The 20689-nt window shown below is 36.0% G+C and overlaps 1 protein-coding gene across 3 annotated transcripts in view; it reads right to left on the bottom strand.

Moving 5' to 3' along the window:
- The window catches only part of TXNDC16 (thioredoxin domain containing 16), a 168476-nt gene that overhangs the window by 8218 nt on the left and 139569 nt on the right, over window positions 1–20689 (bottom strand). For all 3 annotated transcript variants that reach the window (XM_069082230.1, XM_069082231.1, XM_069082232.1), the window contains 6 exons: window positions 11764–11932; window positions 11273–11409; window positions 10057–10141; window positions 8934–9072; window positions 5855–6015; window positions 4487–4677 (listed from right to left, as the gene is read on the bottom strand). In XM_069082230.1, coding sequence (XP_068938331.1) covers window positions 4487–4677; window positions 5855–6015; window positions 8934–9072; window positions 10057–10141; window positions 11273–11409; window positions 11764–11932 — 882 coding nt within the window. The remainder of the gene's footprint in view (window positions 1–4486; window positions 4678–5854; window positions 6016–8933; window positions 9073–10056; window positions 10142–11272; window positions 11410–11763; window positions 11933–20689) is intronic.

Below are 20689 nucleotides of genomic sequence, written 5' to 3'. Positions count from 1 at the left end.
ATATATATACATATATATAAAGAATTGACATTACCTATGGTACCTTTGAATCCTCTCTTACATTTTGCTGCACACATGATGTGCTTTTTCCCCCTTATTTTGTATTTAAGTTTCAATATTTAAGCTTATCACATGTTTCTTTTTTTTCTTATTGTGTATTTAAAAAAGAAAAAGACTCAGACTACCCTCAATTTATCCTGTCTATATCTTGTTTGTATATAATTATTTGCATATTATCTGCTCCATTAGAGAGCTCCTTGAGAGCAAGGACTGAGTTTTTTGTGTTGTTTTGCCTTCCTTTGTATTCTCTACTGCTTAGCATAGTGTCTGATACATAGTAGGCATAGTAGGTCCTTAATAAATGCTTAGTTGATCCTTCCTGATTTGTGAGGTCACTATCTTCTTTTCTCATGGTGTTTGGATTTTTCCTTGTTTTTCATATTAGCTCAAGCTCTGCAACTAAATGTTGTGGGTACCTGAGTACAGTGAACTGAACTAGCCCTGCCTTGAAGGAACTCTGGGGCTATTCTAGTGTTAGGTTCTGCCTAGGGTACTTCCCCTTGCTGCTGAGCTCAGAGGTTATTCCCATGGTGTCCTTTCACCAAGGGTTTCAAGGACTTGCTCAAGTTGGATTTTGCCCAGGCCCTTTCTGATTTGCTGGGGTCACTAGGGCCCAAGTGGACTATGCCTGGAGTGCTCCAAGTCTACTTTCTCTGATAGAGTAGGGCAGGTTCTGATGCTTTGGGGACCAAGATAGCCTCTGAAGGTGTTTCTGAGAGTGCTGGGCTGGACCTGCCTAGAATGACTTGAGACTGTTCTTTCACTTAGGCAGCCAGTTCTGAGTTTGTGAGAGGCTCTGGGTGCTGCTGGGCTTTGGTAGGGAGTGTCTTATTGGACCCAACCAGAAGTCCCCAAGGTCTCTCCTGCACTCTGACCTTGGCAAAGAATCAGGCTGGGCATGGGTCCTGAGGGGTTCACGCAACAATTGCCCTGAATACTCCAGGGGTGGCTTCCTTCACTCTGGCCTCTGTACTTTGCTCTTGACTTTCCTTGGCAGCTTTCGTAGCCTAGGATCTCCACATAACTCTTGAGATCCCTTTGTGAATTCCTGTTTAGGGTAGGGAAGTCTAGAGATTAATATATCACTTAGTAGAGTGGCACATCCCTAAGCCCTGATAGAGTATTTGTGGCGTATTTGTAGTCTTCTGAATGCTAGGAATCTTTCCACAATTGCCTCTGTCCCTGCCCTGCCAATTTGAGAAGAATATATGGCTTTCCCTCACATTTGACTTTTAGAGCTATATTTATGAATAAATATTTCTTTGAATTGACTCTATATCTATCTTTTACAATTTCCTTTCAATGTTTCTAATCAGTTCTTCAGGGTCCAAGTAAAAGAAATCTAAACCCTCTCCTACATGACAGATCTTCAAGTACTTTATGTAAGATATCATATCTCCTCAAGTCTTTATTCCTAATTGCTTCAAATGATCTTCACAGAGAATTTTCTCCAGTCCCTTCAGTATCTTGATTGCCTTCCTCTGGATGAGCTCTAGTTTGTCAATGACCTTCCTAAAATACAGAGAACTGAACATAACATTCCCTATGTAGTCTGACTTGGACAGAGTACAATGAACAGTATGTTTCTCTTTAAGTAGTCTAACAACACATCTACTTTTTTGGCCATAACGACACACTGTTAACTCATATTGAGCTTGAAGACCATTAAAAGGTCCAGATCTTTTTCACATTATCTATTGTATAGTTAAATCTCTCACATTATATTGCTCTCAGATGTGAGCAATGGGTCAAATTTAATAAATGAAATATAATAAAGAGAAATGTAAACTCCTATACTCAGATTTGTATTTCATCTATTAAACATCTTTAGTTCTTCACCCTGTCCTTCCAAAGTGTTACCTTGAGATGCTTAATTATCCTGGTTGTTCTCCTCTAGATTCTCGCCAACACATCACTGTCCTCCCTAAAATGTGGCACTCAGAACAGAACAAAACATTGCATAGTGTAGTCTGATCATGGCAGAGTACAATGGCATCATTCTTTCCTAAGCACTGGATGTTGTTACTCTCTTAATGAAATCTAAGATTATAATAGCTTTTTTCACTGTCCTATAACACTACTGACACATTGAGCTGAAAGTCCACAAACTCCCCAGATCTTTTTCAGATAAACTATTTAGTCATGTCTTCTTATCTTATAAGTATTAATATGACTTTTTAAACTTAATTTTAAGATGCATTCTAAACAGACATAGAATATTAGTGATTAGATCTACCCATCCAAGCAGTTTCAAATCCCCCTAACTTTTCTGCTATCTAGATCACATCTGCCCATTCTGTCACAAGGTTAGCATGAAAGATTTTAATCAAAGGCCTTGCTGAATTCTAAATTTATAATGATCCTAGGTCTATAGCCTTCTCCTGATCTACCAATCTAATAACCTTGTCAAAAAAGAAAATTAGATTATTCTGGCATAATCTTAATGAAATCTTTTTGGCTCTTAATGATCACCATTTCTCTTTTTAAAGATGCTCACAAGCCATCTTTTGTTCAGGTAAAAATTACTGATAGTAAACTTGTTAGTAAGAGAGTCTAACTTTTCCACAAATGTTTAATGCATAAGGAGGTTTTAAAAAACAGACTTTGTAAAGTCCATGACTGAGTTGGCAATACAAACATGGACATGAAGTGCAGGAAATCCTAATCTTAATATCTTCTCAAAACTTATCATACTAGTTACTTAATATTCTGCTTTAAATTCACATCTGTTATAAAATCTAAGAAAAATCTCTAAACAATACTTTCACTGAAGTTGGGTTCTATATAAAGAATGAATTTAAAATTCACTAGGGAAAACCTCTGCACCTTTGCCTGAATTGTCTGATTTTGACATCAGAGCATTCCAAATGTGAATAAAATTTCCCAAATTATCTTGTAAAAACAGATTAGTTATAATAAGACTTAAGCCCTGGGGCTGCCTATAGTTTTATACACAAATTTAAGGCTCTCTAAGAACTCCAATTTCCATATCATATTAATTATATTGTATTGTATCACACTGCATTATACTGTTATGCTAAATTAAATTACATCAAATGTTACCATATATTATATTGTAGCATTATGTCATATTGTTGATGTTGTTTTTGTTGCCATCAGTTGTTTCAGTTGTACCTGAGTCTTTGTGACCACATTTGGGGTTTTCTTAGCAAAGATACTGGAGTGGTTTGCCATTTCCTTCTCTAGATCATTTTACAGATGAGGAAACTGAGGTAAATGGGGTTAAGTGACTTGTACAGGGTCATAAGTGTCTGAGGCTAGATTTGAACTCAAATTCTCCTAACTCCAGATCAGGTGCTCTATCCACTGCTCCACTTAATTGCCCATTATATCATATTATATCAGAAAATATGCCATGTGGCTCCTTTGTTAACAGATTACAAATGTGGCTGTAGTGTTACATTACCGACTACCACTGGTATGGCCAATCATATACTAACTGAACAGTTTTGGTGTTCAGTAAACATGTAACTTTATGGTGGTCCTTACAAAGGATAGGGATGGGGACTGGATATATTATTTCATTGGTGTAGGGGAATAGTAGATGAGGAAACTCCCTCTACCAATGCAGACCATCACCTGTTCTGCAGACTGTAGGGTCAGGTAACTGCCTAGGCAGACAGAAGAAGTGAGGTACTCAGGGCCACACAGCCAATGTCTTAGGCAGGACTAGAACCCAGATCTTCCTTGTTCTGAGGACAGCTTTCTATTCCCTATACCATGCTGACTTTAGGTCCTTATAAATGAGTTGGAAATTATCTGGTAACTTTTCTCTATATATAGAGTGAGTCATTAGTTACTCCAAGTCATTTAGCAAGTTCTTATGTTACCCTAATGTAAGTTTCTTGGTATTATTATCTATGCCTCAGATCTACTCAATAAATGAACAAACTTTTAGTGCCTATTATATTCAAGGCACTGGAATAAGAAAAAAAAATGACACTGTTCCTGTTCTCATGGAACTTAAATTCTAATGGGAGGCAGGGGAGAAGGAGGAGGAACAACATATAAGTACAGAATAAATATGGAATAAATACAAGGTAAAGAGGGAGAGAAAAATAGCAGTAAGGGGTTACCAGGAAAAGATTCATGTAAAACATGGCCTTTGAACAAAGTCCTGAAGGTTGTGAGGGATTCTTTGAGGTGGAGGTGAGGCAGAAGTGCATTCCCGTTATGAGAGGATAGTTAAAAGCACAGAGATGGGAAACGGAATGTCATACATGAGGAATAGAGGGAAGAGGCCACTTTGGCTGGTCAGTAGAATTCAGGAAGGGGAGCAATGTCTAATGAGAGTGGAAATATAAATTGGGGTTCAGATATAAAGGGCTTTAAAAATCAAATGTGGACTTAAACCCCATGGAAAAAAATTCACAGCTCTATGTACCATATAAATCTGAATACTTACTGATAGGACTTTCTAATCCTGCTTCTAATCTCTGAAGCCACAACAAAATGTTTTTTTCATTTATAGTTTGATCAAATGGAAATGCAGATACTTGGCCCCGTAAATGGAGATCCACTAAAACAAGAAGTGGCAGTGGAGGCAGGTGCTTGAAGTAAGCTTTCAGTATTCCTCTCCCTGCAGGAGTGGTCTTACTATAAAAATGAACAATTCAAAACGTTAACATTTTATTGCTAAAACAAAATGCCAAGGTTATATTTTGATTGAAATTAAATTTCAAATCTGTATGATACTAATAATTTCTGCTTATGATAAAGACCTACTGTAAAATTTTCTGGAGAATATGGCCTTCTGTAACTTCTAGGAAGAAATACATGTGGTGCCTAATATTGTTGGGGAAATATTTTTTAACATAGAATAATGTGCTCTTTTGGTGAGGAAAAAACATTTTTTTTAAAAAAGATTTTTAAAAAATCAAGTCCAAAATTATTCAATTATTTCCATGGCCAATAATTTCTGTTCAAAAGTCAGCCATGAATCAGAAGAAACACCTGTTGGCTCAAAAATCAAATACTTTCAAATAAACAGAAGATTACATCCATTTTATGAATTTTAAAACAATATGTGCATGTTCTTTAGAATAAAAAGAAGGAAACAGACCAGTAATAAGGCTAAGGAGACCAGAAAAGAAAACTAGTTATCTGGTTTTTCTCAGAAACAAAACATGCTGTGGTTTCATGCTATGTAAATATAATACTTCATTCTGAGATATTATGGTTAATAAAAAGTTAGAAAAATAAATACCCTATTTTTTCCATTTTTCTTCTATTTTATTTAAATTGATTTTTTCTTCTATTTTCAATTGAAAAAATTTTCATTTTTCTTCAAGTAGGCTATATAACTCAAGAACCAATTCATAACAATTATATCAGTCAAAAGAATCTACTAAAATAGTTTAAATGCCCTCATCTCTAATAAGCTAAAAATGAAATATTTTATCTGCTTAAAATGAATGAGGTGATTATAATATGTTGATTATACTAATATACTATAATGTATATCATATCTGTAAAGAAAATATCATAAAATTTAAAAAAGCTACAGGTTATAAATATATTAGAACCTATCATAACTCTATTGGTAAGGCATAATTCATACTAGTATTATTCATTTAAATACCAAAAATGCTTTGCTAATGTATTATTTCAGTTATGACCTGTTCCCACAGAATAGACACCAAATAGGAAAGCTCTGGTATATTTTTTCATGTGGTAAAAACTTAATTATAATATTTTCTCCAAGATACATAATTATGATATTTTCTCCAAGATAGTTATAGTAAAAATAAGAAATATGTCATGATATCCTTACAGATTTAACCAGCAAGGGATGAGTGTTTCCAGGTGTTTTTCCTTTACTACCGTTAACATTTCTATTTCATCCTTGTGATTTAAATTGCCATCTCTGAACAAAATAAGTAATGGTTTCTTAAGTCTCAAATAGATGGGAAGATTTTCCACTGTTATTTCTGGCTGTTAAATGCAAAAACAAACAGAAGAAAAACAAGAAAGAAAGAGAGGAATGAGGGGAAAGGGGGTGGGAAGATAGAAGAAAGGAAAAAAGGAGGAAAAGGAATAGGAGATTATCATACATAAAATTGATGAATACAATACAATCTGCTCTTACAAGTTTACATTTAGTCAAACATATGGTTTAAATGGAGGTTTTATTTAATTGCAAAATTTCCTATGTAGTATATACATTGACCACTGATTATAAAACTCATGTTTCATTTTTAAAGATGTCATTAACATCTATTCACATTATCTCAAATAAAACAATGCTGAATTAGCACTTCAACATATTAAAATTAATATTGATGATATTAGTATTTAAAATATTGATATTTAGGGGTGGCTAGGTGGCACAGTGAATAGAGCACCAGCCTGGAGTCAGGAGAACTTCAGTTCAAATCTGACCTCAGACACTGTGATAGTAATGGAATATAAAGTTCCCCCTGTATTGGCTGGGTTTTCAAATTGATTGTGTTAAAACCCAGAGCTTGTTAATCCCACCTGTGGGATGGACTTGTTGATGTGAAAAGAGAGTCCTGAACTGGGAGGAGCTGGTGATGTAGATTTTGGAGAGACAAGAGAGAGGCAGAAGAACTTTTTGGAAGCAGCACCCTCGTGGAGGCAGAGAGAGACTTGAGAGGATTGCTGAGTGCCACTTTGAATTGCCCTGGACTTTTGAGACCTGCCCCCGGAGCTGCCAAGGACTGAGGAGACATGGCTGTTTTGCTGGTACTTTGTCTGTTTTGATGTTGTTTTGCCAGATTTGTCCACTGGTGAAAGACAGTCCTGTTGTTGGAGAAGTCCTGGAACCTGGCTGTTGGTTAAGAGCTCCTGAGACTGTCCTGCAGACAGAGTGAATACTGTCCACTGGTGAAGGACAGTGTGGTTGTTGCAGGGGTCTGGGAACCTTTCTGTTGGTTCAAAAGCCCTGAAGAAGGATTTTCTTGTTGTATGTTTACAGAAAGGTTTCCAGACCCCTGCAACAACAGCACTGTCCTTCACCAGTGGACAGTATTCACTCTCTGTCTGCAGGACAGTCTCAGTAGCTCTGAACCAACAGAAAGGTTCCCAGACCCCTGCAACAACAGCACTGTCCTTCACCAGTGGACAGTATTCACTCTGTCTGCAGGACAGTCTCAGGAGCTCTTAGCCAACAGCCAGGTTCCAGGACTTCTTCAACAAAAGGACTGTCTTTCACCAGTGGACAAATCTGGCAAAACAACATCAAAACAGACAAAGTACCAGCAAAACAGCCATGTCTCCTCAGTCCTTGGCAGCTGCGGGGGCAGGTCTCAAAAGTCCAGGGCAATTCAAAGTGGCACTCAGCAATCCTCTCAAGTCTCTCTCTGCCTCCACGAGGGTGCTGCTTCCAAAAAGTTCTTCTGCCTCTCTCTTGTCTCTCCAAAATCTACATCACCAGCTCCTCCCAGTTCAGGACTCTCTTTTTACATCAACAAGTCCATCCCACAGGTGGGATTAACAAGCTCTGGGTTTTAACACAATCAATTTGAAAACCAAGCCAAAACAGGGGGAACTTTATATTCCATTACTATCACAGACACTTAACACTTACTAGCCATGTGACCTTGGGCAAGTCACTTAACCCCAATTGCCCTGCCTTTCCCCCTCCAAAAAAAAAGCAAAAAAAAAAGTAAAATATTGATATTTAAAAATAAAATCACTGATAAAGAGCTTTTCTTAGTTAACAGGAAGAATATGATGATAACATTAAATTCTAATAATCTCTTTCCAATTTAATATGCTGTTATAAGGTTCATCTAGAAGATCTAGGAGCAAAAATACTAATCCACACATAACAAATAAACACATTAAAATGGCAAATTTATCTTAATGTTCAAATTATTAACTTTTCTAATATTAATTTCTCAAGGAAAATAAATTTTAATGTTGAAATTTTCAAATTTTTTTAAGTCTCTATTTTTAAGTAAAGTAAAATATCACTTAGTGCTTGGTAATATCTTATAATGGGCTTTTAAGAGAATCATAAATAAATGAAGAGATGATTAAAATTTTATCTACTCCAATGTCCCTGGATTAAGAATAACTAGAGAAAATGTGACAATATTAAACCATACAATATTTTTTACTACTAATTAAAAGAGAAAAACTTTTTTTTGGAAATTTGTAGAAAGTGAAGCATGTGATGTTGCTCAAGGCTACTGAAATAATGTTAATGTATTACTTAATACCCAAACTGACTTTTTCAGAGCAGATCTATAATTGTATTCATGGTTCATATGGAAACTTATAGTAAGGAAACTTCTCATACATTTGAACACAATTTTCTTTCTGCAATCTTCTTACATAGCCTTTCCCTTAAAAAACATAACAAAACAAAACATGTACTTTTAAAAGTTTTTTTCCTTTTCATTTAATCCAGATGAATCCTTCTCCTTTCCCTCTTTCTATCTCTCATATCTCTTCCCCTGACCATTGTCTTCATGCTTTAATGATTTCCTCTTCCTACATGTTGCCTCATGTTGTAGAGTTTGTTGGTGGTGGTTTTCTTTTTTTTTGGTGGTAGTTGCCCTTATCAATTTTTCTCTAACAATGTAGTAATAGCTGTTTTGTCAAGGAAGTATGTTATTTTACCATGAAAACTTATACCACGTACTTCTATTAACTAACAATAATTTTAGCCTTACAAATTATCCAAATGTATATTAAATTTGGTAGTGGATTAGGAAGTTGTATTTATGTAAGTTTAATAATAATATATAACAGCTAGGCTTTAGTTCAGTGGTCAAAGCCAGTAAAAAAGCTAGAAGAGCATAAAGATGTAGAGAGAAATCTTTTCTTTTTAGATTTAGTTTTCCTGATTTCAAATACCATTGATTCTATAAAAATATACTCACAAATATTTCCAACAATGCACTTTTTATTATTTGAACTATACTCTTAGCATCAGAAGTAGGGAGTAAAACACTATCTATTTTCCCTTCTTTGTGTCTGGCAAGCAGTAGTGCTGGAAGAGTCACTGCATATTTCTTTGACCTGTGAACAGACATAGTAAGCTTATTTTAATAAACAAGACATTGTAAGTATGTAAAATCAAAATCGGAATACCATGACAGGATCAAGCAAATGGGAAACTCTAATCAGTAGGAAAAACAAATAAAATGCTAGACAAACTTCTAATTGCTTGATTTTGGGAGACTGGAAGGCCTGGTAGATTCAGAAGAAGCAACAAATATAATCTCAGCCTGGTTTTCCAAATTCTCTTCTATATTATATACCTGCCTTTCCACATACTGGCAAAAAAAAAAATAGCTATCATACCTTTCTGACCTAAAGACTCTTCAGGCTGAGAAAAGAACATCACCTATTTCTGATTACTACCCTCTACTCAAAATTCGAAATTAAATGGGAAAAAATTGCAGTGATCTGAATGAGACAGCAATGAGGTTCTATATGACCTTTCCCAAGTCATATGCAAACTACTAATTAATATTTTTAAAAAGTACAGACATTATGATATGAGTAACCCAAATACCACCCCCAAAAACTCCTCACAAACAAAAAATATATTTAAAATCTTAAGCCCAGGTCACATTCTAAATGAGTATGTAATTGCCTAAAATATCAAAGACATATTATAAAGTGATTTGTCAAAAGAGAGAGGATTTATATGATAATCTATAGAAATCTTCAGCCCAAGGTTTAGTATTTTCATCAGTAGCATAGGTAAAGCATGATCATTGTTTGTATATGATATTAGTTATAGAAAGAGTGGTCAAGATAAAAGGAAAAAATTATTATAACAGAATTAAGAGACCATGTAAAGTATCTAACATCCAGTTTATCAGTTTACCACTACCTTCCAAATTTTTTTGGAGAAATCCAAACTTTGGGATAAATAGCATACTATACTATTATTTTGTGTTCAACTGTTCGCTGAACAATTATGTACCCATGGGGATTATGAAAAATTTTTGATTTTCAATTATTTATTAAAACTGAAGGAAGCAAAAATCTTACAGGATTAAAGCATCCTCTTCAGAATAGAATCCTGTGATGATATAACCTTTTAGACTGTTTCCTGCTTCAATGAAATTTTCTTTTTCTATAAACAAAAAATATGCAAAATTTTAAAATGTGCTCTTTAAAATTGTTAGACTATAAATTTGATGAACTGATTTATAAAAATGTATATTTCTCTACACAAACAAGAGAAAATTAGAGATATATGAATATTGATATCTTAAAGACTTTTTAACAGAACATTTTTAATACTATATTAACATACCCAGAGGTTTAACTACTTTTTGTACCAAAAAATATTGACCCTAATATATATATTACTTTACTCTTTTCTATCTGTTTGTTCTAATCAGTTGCTATTCCCCTTCCTATCTTTCACAATGCTGACCTGTGACCACATATCCATTGACCCAAATAAAAAACCCATTAAAAACAAAAATTTGAGAATGAGTCAAATACGAAATATTGTGTAATAAAAATGAACTGTTCTCAAATTTTTTAAATGCTTGGTACAATATATTGAAAATTCACAAGTTATGGTATGACATTGTATTCCTTGACTTAAAACTACAATAAATTATTAATTTTTCTCTTTAAGGTAACAAAAATCAATGTTTATTCTTCCAATCTCTCATCATGATATGTAAGTTATTCTAGCTTCTCAAAGTCGATGCCAGTAGAATGCAAACTTTGCCAGTCCCCAAACAAAGCTGGAAAATTTTCAAATATATGCTGAGTACTTAAGGCCCAAAATGACATTAATAGGCATTTGAAGATAGGGTTTGAAAAGGCAAATATTGCAAGTATCTAGTACAAGTGTATAAGTACAAGTGCAAGTCTTAATAGAAAAATATTTTTATAAGTCTACTAGATTAAAGAGAGCAATATTATTGCTATTGTTAAAATTATTTTTATTAAATAGTATTAAATATTTTATTTAGTATATTATTATTTTAAATTTATTATTAAATAAAAATTATTAAAAATTTTAAAAACAGAAAACTGGCAATATTTTACAGATGCATTTTAAAATATTTTATGGAGAAGTGCTTCAATTTTAGAGTGAAAAGGCATTTTTAAAATAATAGGCAGCATTTATAGTGCACTTTGTTTCACAAAAAACTTTTCAAATATTATGTCATTAATAAATAGTAATGATAAATAGCAAACAATTTTTCAAAAATACATTTGATAACTAAGGACTTAAATTTACCTTTTGTCATGCTTGAGCTAAATATTCCCAGAACTGACACACTAGAATAGGATGTTAATTCTTTAAATAATTCCCCATTTAAATATTCTTCTGCTTCTTCAACAGTCACTATCTTCACTGGACATGAAATTCTGTTTCTGAATGATACATACAACCATATTCTAAATTATTTTAAAGTAATATTTCAGCCTATCAAAAATAAATTACACTTTTTGTAGACACAACCAAGCATTATTATTTTGAAACTCAGGCAGCTTTTAATAATATATAGACTCCTTATAATGACTACAAGATGTTGAAATGTGAGAAATATGTCTATGGAATCTCTCCTTTTCTGTTCAGTTATTCTGTTAGTTTTCTCTATTCACTCAAAATTACAATTAAAAAATTCATAATCAATTCACTTATAATTAGAAATTATATCTGCCTAAAATTCTCCCATTTCTTTAGGATATTATGCCATTCCAATAATGAAGTGTATTATTACTTACAATCTTATGAATTTTAGGAGATATTCAGTTTCTAGCATACCAGTATAAATTACTGGCTTCTCTCCTTCCTTAAATATCTTTACGACAGGATATTCAGTGACATTTTGCTTTGTACAGACATTAGACCAATCTCCACAGTTGACTCTAGTAAATAACATATTGGACACTCCTAGATTAAAAGGAAAAATAATAATATTTTTCTAGATATCAAACCCCCAAACAGCCATTCAGAATTATTTGGACAAGAAAGGACAGACTGTACTTACTCTATGAAATATAAGAATATTATTTGGGATACAATTTGAATACTGATTTAAAAGCATGTTGAACAGCAAGGAAATAAATAATATAATGAAATGTGCTAAATGTTAAGTTCAATAAATGGAAGGGAGAAATAATTAACATTGTTTTTGATTACTTATTCTTTAAATTGTCAAGCTTGCCAGAGCTCTGAATTGTATTTACCTAAAAACTACTTAGTAATAGATCTACTAAAAGTTCCTCAAATCAATGTTAAGTGCAGGATTCAAGAATCTATATCTTAGGACATAATTTTCATTCATAAATAAGAATTGGGTTTTTTTGAGACAGAAGCTCCCTATCTCACCTAGGATAGAAATATAGTTGCCACTCTCAGGCTCTATCCCAATACTGATCAGTGTGGAATTTTTGACTTGCTCAATTTTTGATCTGGGCTGGTTTGCCTCTTTCTAGACATCCTGATGGCTTTTGCTTCCCAAAACTTATCATATTGATTCTCAACTTAAGTGCAGACACCTGATTTGTTTGTCTCCCTGCAGCTCAGAATTCTCAAATTCAAATAATATACCCGCTGCTGACTCCTAGGCAATAAAGATTTCAAGAACTCACCACAATGCTCAGGATCAAGAATTAATTTTTTTAATTTTGTCAAATATCAAGGACAGTGACAGCTAATAGCAAAATTAAATGAAAGACAGCCAGGTAGCACAGTGAGTAAGAGCACCAGCTCCAGTGTTGAGAAGACCTGGAGATCGAATCCCGGGCTCAGACACTTAGCACCCACCCAGAAACACCTGGCTGTGTAACCTTGAGCAAGTTACTTAACCCCGATTGCTTAGGGGCGGCCAGGTGGCTCAGCCAGTAAGAGCACCGGCTCCAGTGTCGGGATGACCTGGATCAAATCCGGGCTCAGATACTCAGCACCACACCCAGAAATAACTGGCCGTGTAACCTTGAGCAAGTTACTTAACCCCGATTGCTTTAAAAAAAAAATGAAATGAAAGAACTTCCAAGTCACATGATTAAAAATATGATGGGCTCAATACTTTCCTCAGTCCTCCCTAATTCTCAAAAAAGAAAAGAACAATATAAAACCCCTCAAAGAGGAACTCTGAACTAGACAGGGAGCAGTTGAATACACAGTACAACAAGTGAAGCACAACCAGGTAAAATTCTTAAGAATAAACATTGGAAAATGCTAAGCCTTAAAATTCTTACTGATTGCCCTCTCCTAACCCTCTGTACCAGATTAGACTGATCGCATCAGGGATCACAAATAAACTTGCAGTCTTGTGTCTGGAGCCCCCATATTGGGATCTTCTCTCATTACAGAGATTTCATGGGCAAACAAAACTCACTCCCTGCCAGTCCTTAATCCTGCAACCTGATTCCGACTAAGCACCTGAGGAGGAGAGGAGAGGGTATGTGTTACATTCTTCTTATGAAGTCCAGCTTAGCCCACCCTCTCCCCCATCTCAATTTTGAAGAAGTCCTATATATAACATGTTCCTCATCCACATCCAAATCTAAAAATAGCAAGAGAAGCTACTTCAGTTTAGGAAAAAAGCAAAGGGAGGAACTAGGGAAGAGGACTAGTATGGATGGAAACCCTAGGCCTAAAGGAAAGGCAGGTGAAACCCAGATGGGGCCAGTTCCACTATCACAGAGGCTAAAGTCAGGGACAAAGGCTAGTGGAAACCAAAATTCACCATAATGAGAAGAGGCTAAAGCAGTTTTGCAGTATAGCTCTAGTGAGATACCTATTAGGAAAGGAAGAGGGGCAGCTAGGTGGTACAGTGAATAGAGCACCGACCCTGGAGTCAGGAGGACCTGAGTTCAAATCTGGCCTCAGACACTTAACACAAAACTGGCCATGTGACCTTGGGCAAGTCACTTAATCCCAATTGCCCCTCTAAAAAGCAAAAAAAAAAAAAAAGCAAGGAAAGGAAGAAAGAATCAGAAAGTGAGTAACAAGGAAATATAAGAGGAAATGATCTGAAATTCCAAAGACAAGAGGAAAAACTTATAATAAAAATCCAGAGAGCAAGCAAATAAATCAACAGAGAGAATCCTAAAATCAGAAAGAAAAGAAATTATGTAGCACTCAACAAATAACACAAGACAAAAAAGTAAACCAATTAAACACAGAAAACTGGGCAATCTCAACCAAGATTGAAACAATAATAATTTCCAGAATGAATCAAAAGAGAAATAAAATGCATAAAAAGAAATTGCTAGTTAATATTGGTCAGAAATTAGAGCAAAATTTCTAAAAATAAAGTAGCATACTAAAAAAACAAACAAACACTCAGATGTTGTCCAAAGAAATGAAGATAAATTAATGGACACACAAATCCTGAAGTGAAGGAAAATCTAGCAGATAAGAGGGAAAAAGCACCATGTTAAACAAACACATTACTTCTACATGTCAAAGCCCTTAACTTTGAAGACAGGATGCTTACAAATAGCTTACTATGGGAAACATATGTTTGCCCAGTAGAATATGACAAATTAAAATACCTGAATATCATAATGAATGTAGGAAAATAAAACTGTCCAGAGCTTTAAAGTACAGAAAAAAGCACCAACTGAAGAAATGCATGGATCAACTTCAGGAAAAAAACAAAACAAAACATCTTTATGCTTCAAAATTCAAGATACAAAGTGATTAAATTTAATAGGTCCAATCAAATGACAACTCATGACAAAGACCAAGAGAATGATCTTTAAATATAAAAGGAAGAAAAGTCAAATAACAAAAGGTACTCTTCACCCACTAGAAAACTCCTAAGGAAATTGAAGAGTATATCCTGAAAAGCAAAGGAAGTCAAACTGTAATTCAAATGGCATAATCTGCTATAAACCTGAGCCTAATTATCAACAACATTAAAAAAGGCATTTAAAAAATAGGCATTGATTTCAAGGAGCCAAGATGGCAGAGTAAGAAGTAAGTCAATCTCACTCTCCCTTCCTGACCTCTGAAAGCCTAGAAAATATCACCCCAGGAAAAACCCTGGAACAACTGAGCCAGCAGAAAGACAAGGTGCAATAGTTTTATAGCCTAGGAATCTTGGTGAATTAATGGGAAAGGTCTCTTGCTTTGGTGGAGGGGAAGCAGTACAGGCTAGATGGCATCCTAGCAAGCCAGCAAAAAGCCCCACCTCAGCAAACCAGGGGGAGATCCCAAGCCCCAGCGTGGTAGAGCAGGCAAGCACCAACACGAGGATCTCCAAAGTGCCTTTGCATAAGCAGGGGAAACAGAAGACAATGTCTCAGAAAACCACTACATGGTGGGCAGGCATCCTTCAGCAACCAAACCTCCCTGCACGCCAGCACAACTGGAGGTACAAAATCTAACTGAAGAAAACAATTCATTAAAAATTAAAATTGGACAAGTGGAAACCAATGACTCTATGAGATCTCAAGAATCAGTCAAGCAAAAATAAAAAAATGATAAAGTAGAAGAAAATGTAAAATACCTCATTGGTAAAACATCTGGCCTGGAAAGTAGATTAAGAAGAGACAATTTCAGAATTATTTGTCTACCTGAAAGCCATGATCACAAAAAGAACCTGGACAGCATCTTTGAAGAAATCATCAAGGAAAACTTCCCTGAGGTCCTAGAACCAGGGGCATAATGTTATCAAAAGAATCTACCAATAACTTCCTGAAAGAGACCCCAAATTGAAAATACCAAGGAAGATTGTAGCCAAATTCCAAAATTATCAAGTCAAAGAGAAAATACTGTAAGCAGCCTGAAAGAAACAATTTAAATATCATGGAACCACAGTCAGGACTATGTAGGACCTGGCAGCTTTTATTTTCTTTAATATTTTTTTTTCTTTTTCGAGGGGGGAGGGTAGGGCAATTGGGGTTAAGTGACTTGCCCAAGGTCACATAGCTAGTAAGTGGTAAGTGTCTGAGGCCAGATTTGAACTCAGGTCCTCCTGACTCCAGGGCCAGTGCTCTATTCAGTGCTCTACCTAGTTGCCTCTAAATTTTCTTCATTATGTAGGACCTGGCAGCTTTTATTTTCTTTAAGATTTTTTTTTCTTTTTCGATGGGGGAAGGCAAGTCAATTGGAGGTAAGTGACTTGCCCAAGGTCACACAGCTAGTAAGTGTCAAGAGTCTGAGGACAGATTTGAACTCAGGTCCTCCAGTCTCCTGGGTCAGTGTTCTATTTACTGTGCCACCTAGCTGCCTCCTGGAAGCTTCTACATTAAAAGATCAGAGGGCATGGAATAAAATATTCTGTAAGGCAGAGGAGCTTGGATTACAACCAAGGTTCAACTACCCAGCAAAATTAAGCATAATCTTTCAGAAGAGAAGACACAGATTCAATGAAATAGGGGATTTCCAAACCTTCCTGGTGAAAAGACCAAAGTTCAATAGAAAAGTTGATCTTCAAATAAAAGACTCAAGAGAGGGATAAAAAGGTAAACAAGAAAGAAAAAACAACATGTTATTAATGATGGCAAACTGTTTACATCCCTACAAGGGAAGATGACACTTGTAACTCTTAAAAAAAAACTTTATCATAATTACAACATTTAAAACTAGTATATGCAGACAGAGGGCATGCGTATAAGTTGACTTTGATGTGATGATAAAAACTCTAATCATATAATGAAAAGGTACTGTTTTGGGAGAAGAGAAAAGGAGGAGACAGAAAAGGGTAAATTACATCTCATGAAAAGGCACAAAGACCTATTATAGTAGAGGGAAAGAAGGGAGGGAGATGAGCATTGTTTGAATCTTACTCTCCTCAGATCTGGCTCAAAGAGGGAATAACAGAATCAGTTAGGTACAGAAATATAACTTAGCATAAACGCAGTAGAAGGGGAAAGGGAAAAGAAAAAGGAGGGGGGGATAGTAGGGAGGGCAGACTGAAGGAGACAGTGGCCAAAAACAAAACTCTAGTGAGGAGGGAAAGGGAGAAAGGAGAGAAAAAAGAATAAATGGGGCAGGGGAAGCAGGATGGAGAGAAAGACACAGATAGTAATCATATCTGGGAATGTGAAAGGGATGAATTCTCCCATAAAATGGAAGCAGACAGCAGAGTAGATTAAAAACCATAATCCTATAATATGTTGTTTACAAGAAACACATGTGAAGCAGAGGGATATACAGAGTAAAGGTAAAATGCTGGAGCAGAATATATTATGCTTCAACTTAAGTAAAAAAAAGCAGAGGTAGCAATCCTGATCTCAGACAAAACTTTAAAAAGAGAAAAGGAACAAAATTACATCCTACTAAAAGGTAATACAGAAAATGAAGCAATATCATTACTAAACATATATGCACCTAGTGATAAAGCATCCAAATTCTTAGAGAAGTTAAGTGAGTTACAGGAAGAAATAGACAGAAAAACTATACTAGTGGGGGACCTCAACTTCTCCATTTCAGAATGAGAAAATATAAACACAAAATAAATAAGAAAGAAGTTAAGGGGATGAATAAAATTTTAGAAAAGTTAGATATACTTGACCTCTGAGAAAAACTGAATGGAGATAGAAAGGAATATACCTCTTTCTTTTCTTTTCTTTACTTCTTGGAGGGGGAAGGCAGGGCAATTGGGGTTAAATGACTTGCTCAAGGTCACACAGCTAATAAGTGTTAAGGGTCTGAGTCCAGATTTGAACTCAGGTCCACCTGATTCCGGGGCCAGGGCTCTATTCACTGTGCCACCTAGCTGCCTGTAATGTGAATGGGCATTTGAAGATCTTCCCTGCCACCTTAGTAGACCTGGGGGGTGGGGTTTGAAGACCTCCCCTGCTGTGAAAGTAAACTCTGCTCGGGGTGGAGCCAAGATGGAGGAGTAGAAGCACAAACTTTGTGAGGGCTCCCACTACAATCACTTCCCATACATGTAAAAAATGACTCTAAACAAACCTTAGAGCTATAGAAACCACAAAGTGACAGAGAGAGAAACAAATCTCCCACTGAAGGAAACCTGGCAGGCAGACAAGAAGAGTCTATTGCAACAAGCTGGGAGCCAAACACAGTCCAGCATGAGCCATACAGTTCCAGGCCCAGGGAGGCCCCAACCAATGGCCACCACAGCAGACTTCAAGAGAGTGAATCATCAGTAGGTGTGGCAGTTTCCAGACTTCTCAACCCATAAATACCAAAGATGAAATAAAAGGTCAGTGTGGAACTCTGTTGGAACTGAAGAGCTTGGTCCAGCCCCTGACCCTGGGGTGAGAGGCAGCCAAAGTCGCAGTGGCCATGCAGCCACCACTGTGTGCCTGCTTCCAGAGCTCCTGGCCTGCAGATCATAGGGGGACCAAGCAACCATTCAGAGGGTAATCATTCTTGCTTTAACCAGCTTGGATCTGGATTGCAGTCTTGGGTGGTGGTCCTGGGTTGTGTGATCAGTGAGGCAGAGCTTGTGGGGGCTGTAGGGAGGGCACCCTCCTCATAGCTCTGGCAGCTGCAAAAACCCCAGTTATTTGGGACATAGCTCTCTCCATTCTGGAGGAAAGGTCTACTGTGGCAAAGAGCTCAAAAGTTAAGCAATTGGCTGGCAATATTAGCAAGGAAGCACAAACAGATTACAGAATCCTTTTTTGAGGACAAAAAGGATCAATGCATGGAGTGAGAGGAAGACAGCAAAATCAGAACTCCTGCATCAAAAGCCTTCAAGAAAAATATGAACTGATTACAGGACATGGAGGAGCTCAAGAAGGATTTTGAAAATCAAGTAAGAGAAATGGAGGAAAAAATTGGGAAGGGAAATGAGAATGATGCAAGAAAATCATGAAAAGTGAGTCAACAGCCTGCTAAAGGAGATGCAAAAATACACTTAAGAAAATAACACCTGAAAAAAATAGACTAACTCAAATGGCAAAAGAGGCCCAAAGAGCCAATGAGGAGAAGAATGCCTTAAAAAGCTGTATTTGCCAGATGGAAAAGGAATTTCAAAAACTCACTGAAGAGAATAATTCCTTCAAAATTAGATTGGAACAACTGGAAGCTAATGACTTTATGAGAAATCAAGATACTATAAAACAGATCCAAAAAAAGGAAAAAAAATAGAAGGCAATGTGAAATATTTCATTGGAAAAACGACTGACCTGGAAAATAGATCCAGGAGAGATAATTTTAAAATTATTGGACTACCTGAAAGGAATGATAAAAAAAAGCCTAGATACCATCTACAAGAAGTTATCAAGCAGAGGCGGCCAGGTAGCACAGCGAGTAAGAGCACCAGCCCCAGTGTCAGGATGACGTGGGGATCAAATCCAGGCTCAGATACTTAGCACCACACCCAGAATAACTGGTTGTGTAACCTTGAGCAAGTTACTTAACCTCAATTGCTTAAAAAAATTATCAAGCAAAATTGCCCTGATATTCTAGACAATAGAAATTGAAAAAATTCATTGATCATCTTTTGAAAAAGATCCCTAACAGAAAACCTAGGAATATTATAGCAAAATTCCAGAGTTCCCAGGTCAAGAAGAAAATACTGTAAGCAGTCAAGAAGAAACAATTTGAGTATTGTGGAAACACAATCAGGACAACACAGTATCTAGCAGTTTCTATATTAAGGGATTAAAGGACGTAGAATGTGATATTCTGGAGGTCAAAGGAGCTAGGACTAAAACCAAGAAATCACCTACCCAGCAAAATTGACTATAATGCTATAGGGAAAGATATGGTCATTCAATGAAATAGAGGATTTTCAAGCATTCTTTTTTTTTCAAATGCTTTATTAACTTCTGATTTACATCATTCAGTTCTGCCAGATTTTGAGTTACAAACTTTCTCCCTGTTTTTCCCCTACCCACCGCCCCAAAATAGCAGTCTTACAGGATATCCCCTCCTCCAATCTGCTCTCTCCCATATTTTCTCCCATACCCCATTTGACTTTTCCAGTGGATCTCTATGCCCCAGTGCCTGTATATCTTATTTCCCAATTACATGTAAAATAATATTAATAACTATATATATAAATATTTGAATATTTGATTTTAAAACTTTGAATTCCAGATTTATTCCCTTCCTCCCTTGCCACCCACCCTTATTGGGAAGATAAGCAGTTCAGTATAGGTTGTACATGAGTGGCTAATGCAAAACAATAACATAGTAGATATATTATAAAAGATTGACTATATTTCCCTCCCTCCTATCCCAACTCCCACTTGTTCTATTCTCTACTTTGATCCCATCCCTTTTCAAAAGTGGGTGTTTCCACCTTCCCTCCTCCGCAGCCTGCCCTCCCTTCCATCATCCCCCCTCTTGTCTCCTTCCCCCCTACTCTCCTGTAGGGTGAGATACCCTATTTAGTGTGTATTTCATTTCCTCCTCAAGCCAAATTCAATGGGAATAAGGTTGACCCATTCCCTTTTGCCTTCCTATTCTTCCTCTCCATTGTAATCATTTTCCCTTGCCTCTTCTATATGAGATAGTTTACCCCATTCTGTGTCTCCCCAACTCCTCTCATTATATTCCTCTCTCACCTCTTAATTTCACCTTGTAAGTATCATCCCTTCCTGTTAAATTGGTCCTGTGCCCTCTACCTATGTATACCTGTAAACATATATACACACATTCACATATGTATTCATATACCCATGTACCCTCATATATATATATATAATTTCTATTCCCTTCAACTACTAAGAAAAGTTTCATAAGTTTCAATTATTGTTTTTCCATGTA

The sequence above is a fragment of the Petaurus breviceps genome, unplaced genomic scaffold, assembly GCF_028583685.1.
Source record: "Petaurus breviceps papuanus isolate PSGF00001 unplaced genomic scaffold, PetGlider_PUasm1.0 164, whole genome shotgun sequence".
NCBI classification, from domain to species: domain Eukaryota; kingdom Metazoa; phylum Chordata; class Mammalia; order Diprotodontia; family Petauridae; genus Petaurus; species Petaurus breviceps.
Note: the sequence above shows the minus strand (reverse complement) of the source record. Positions and strands in the feature narration are given on the sequence as shown.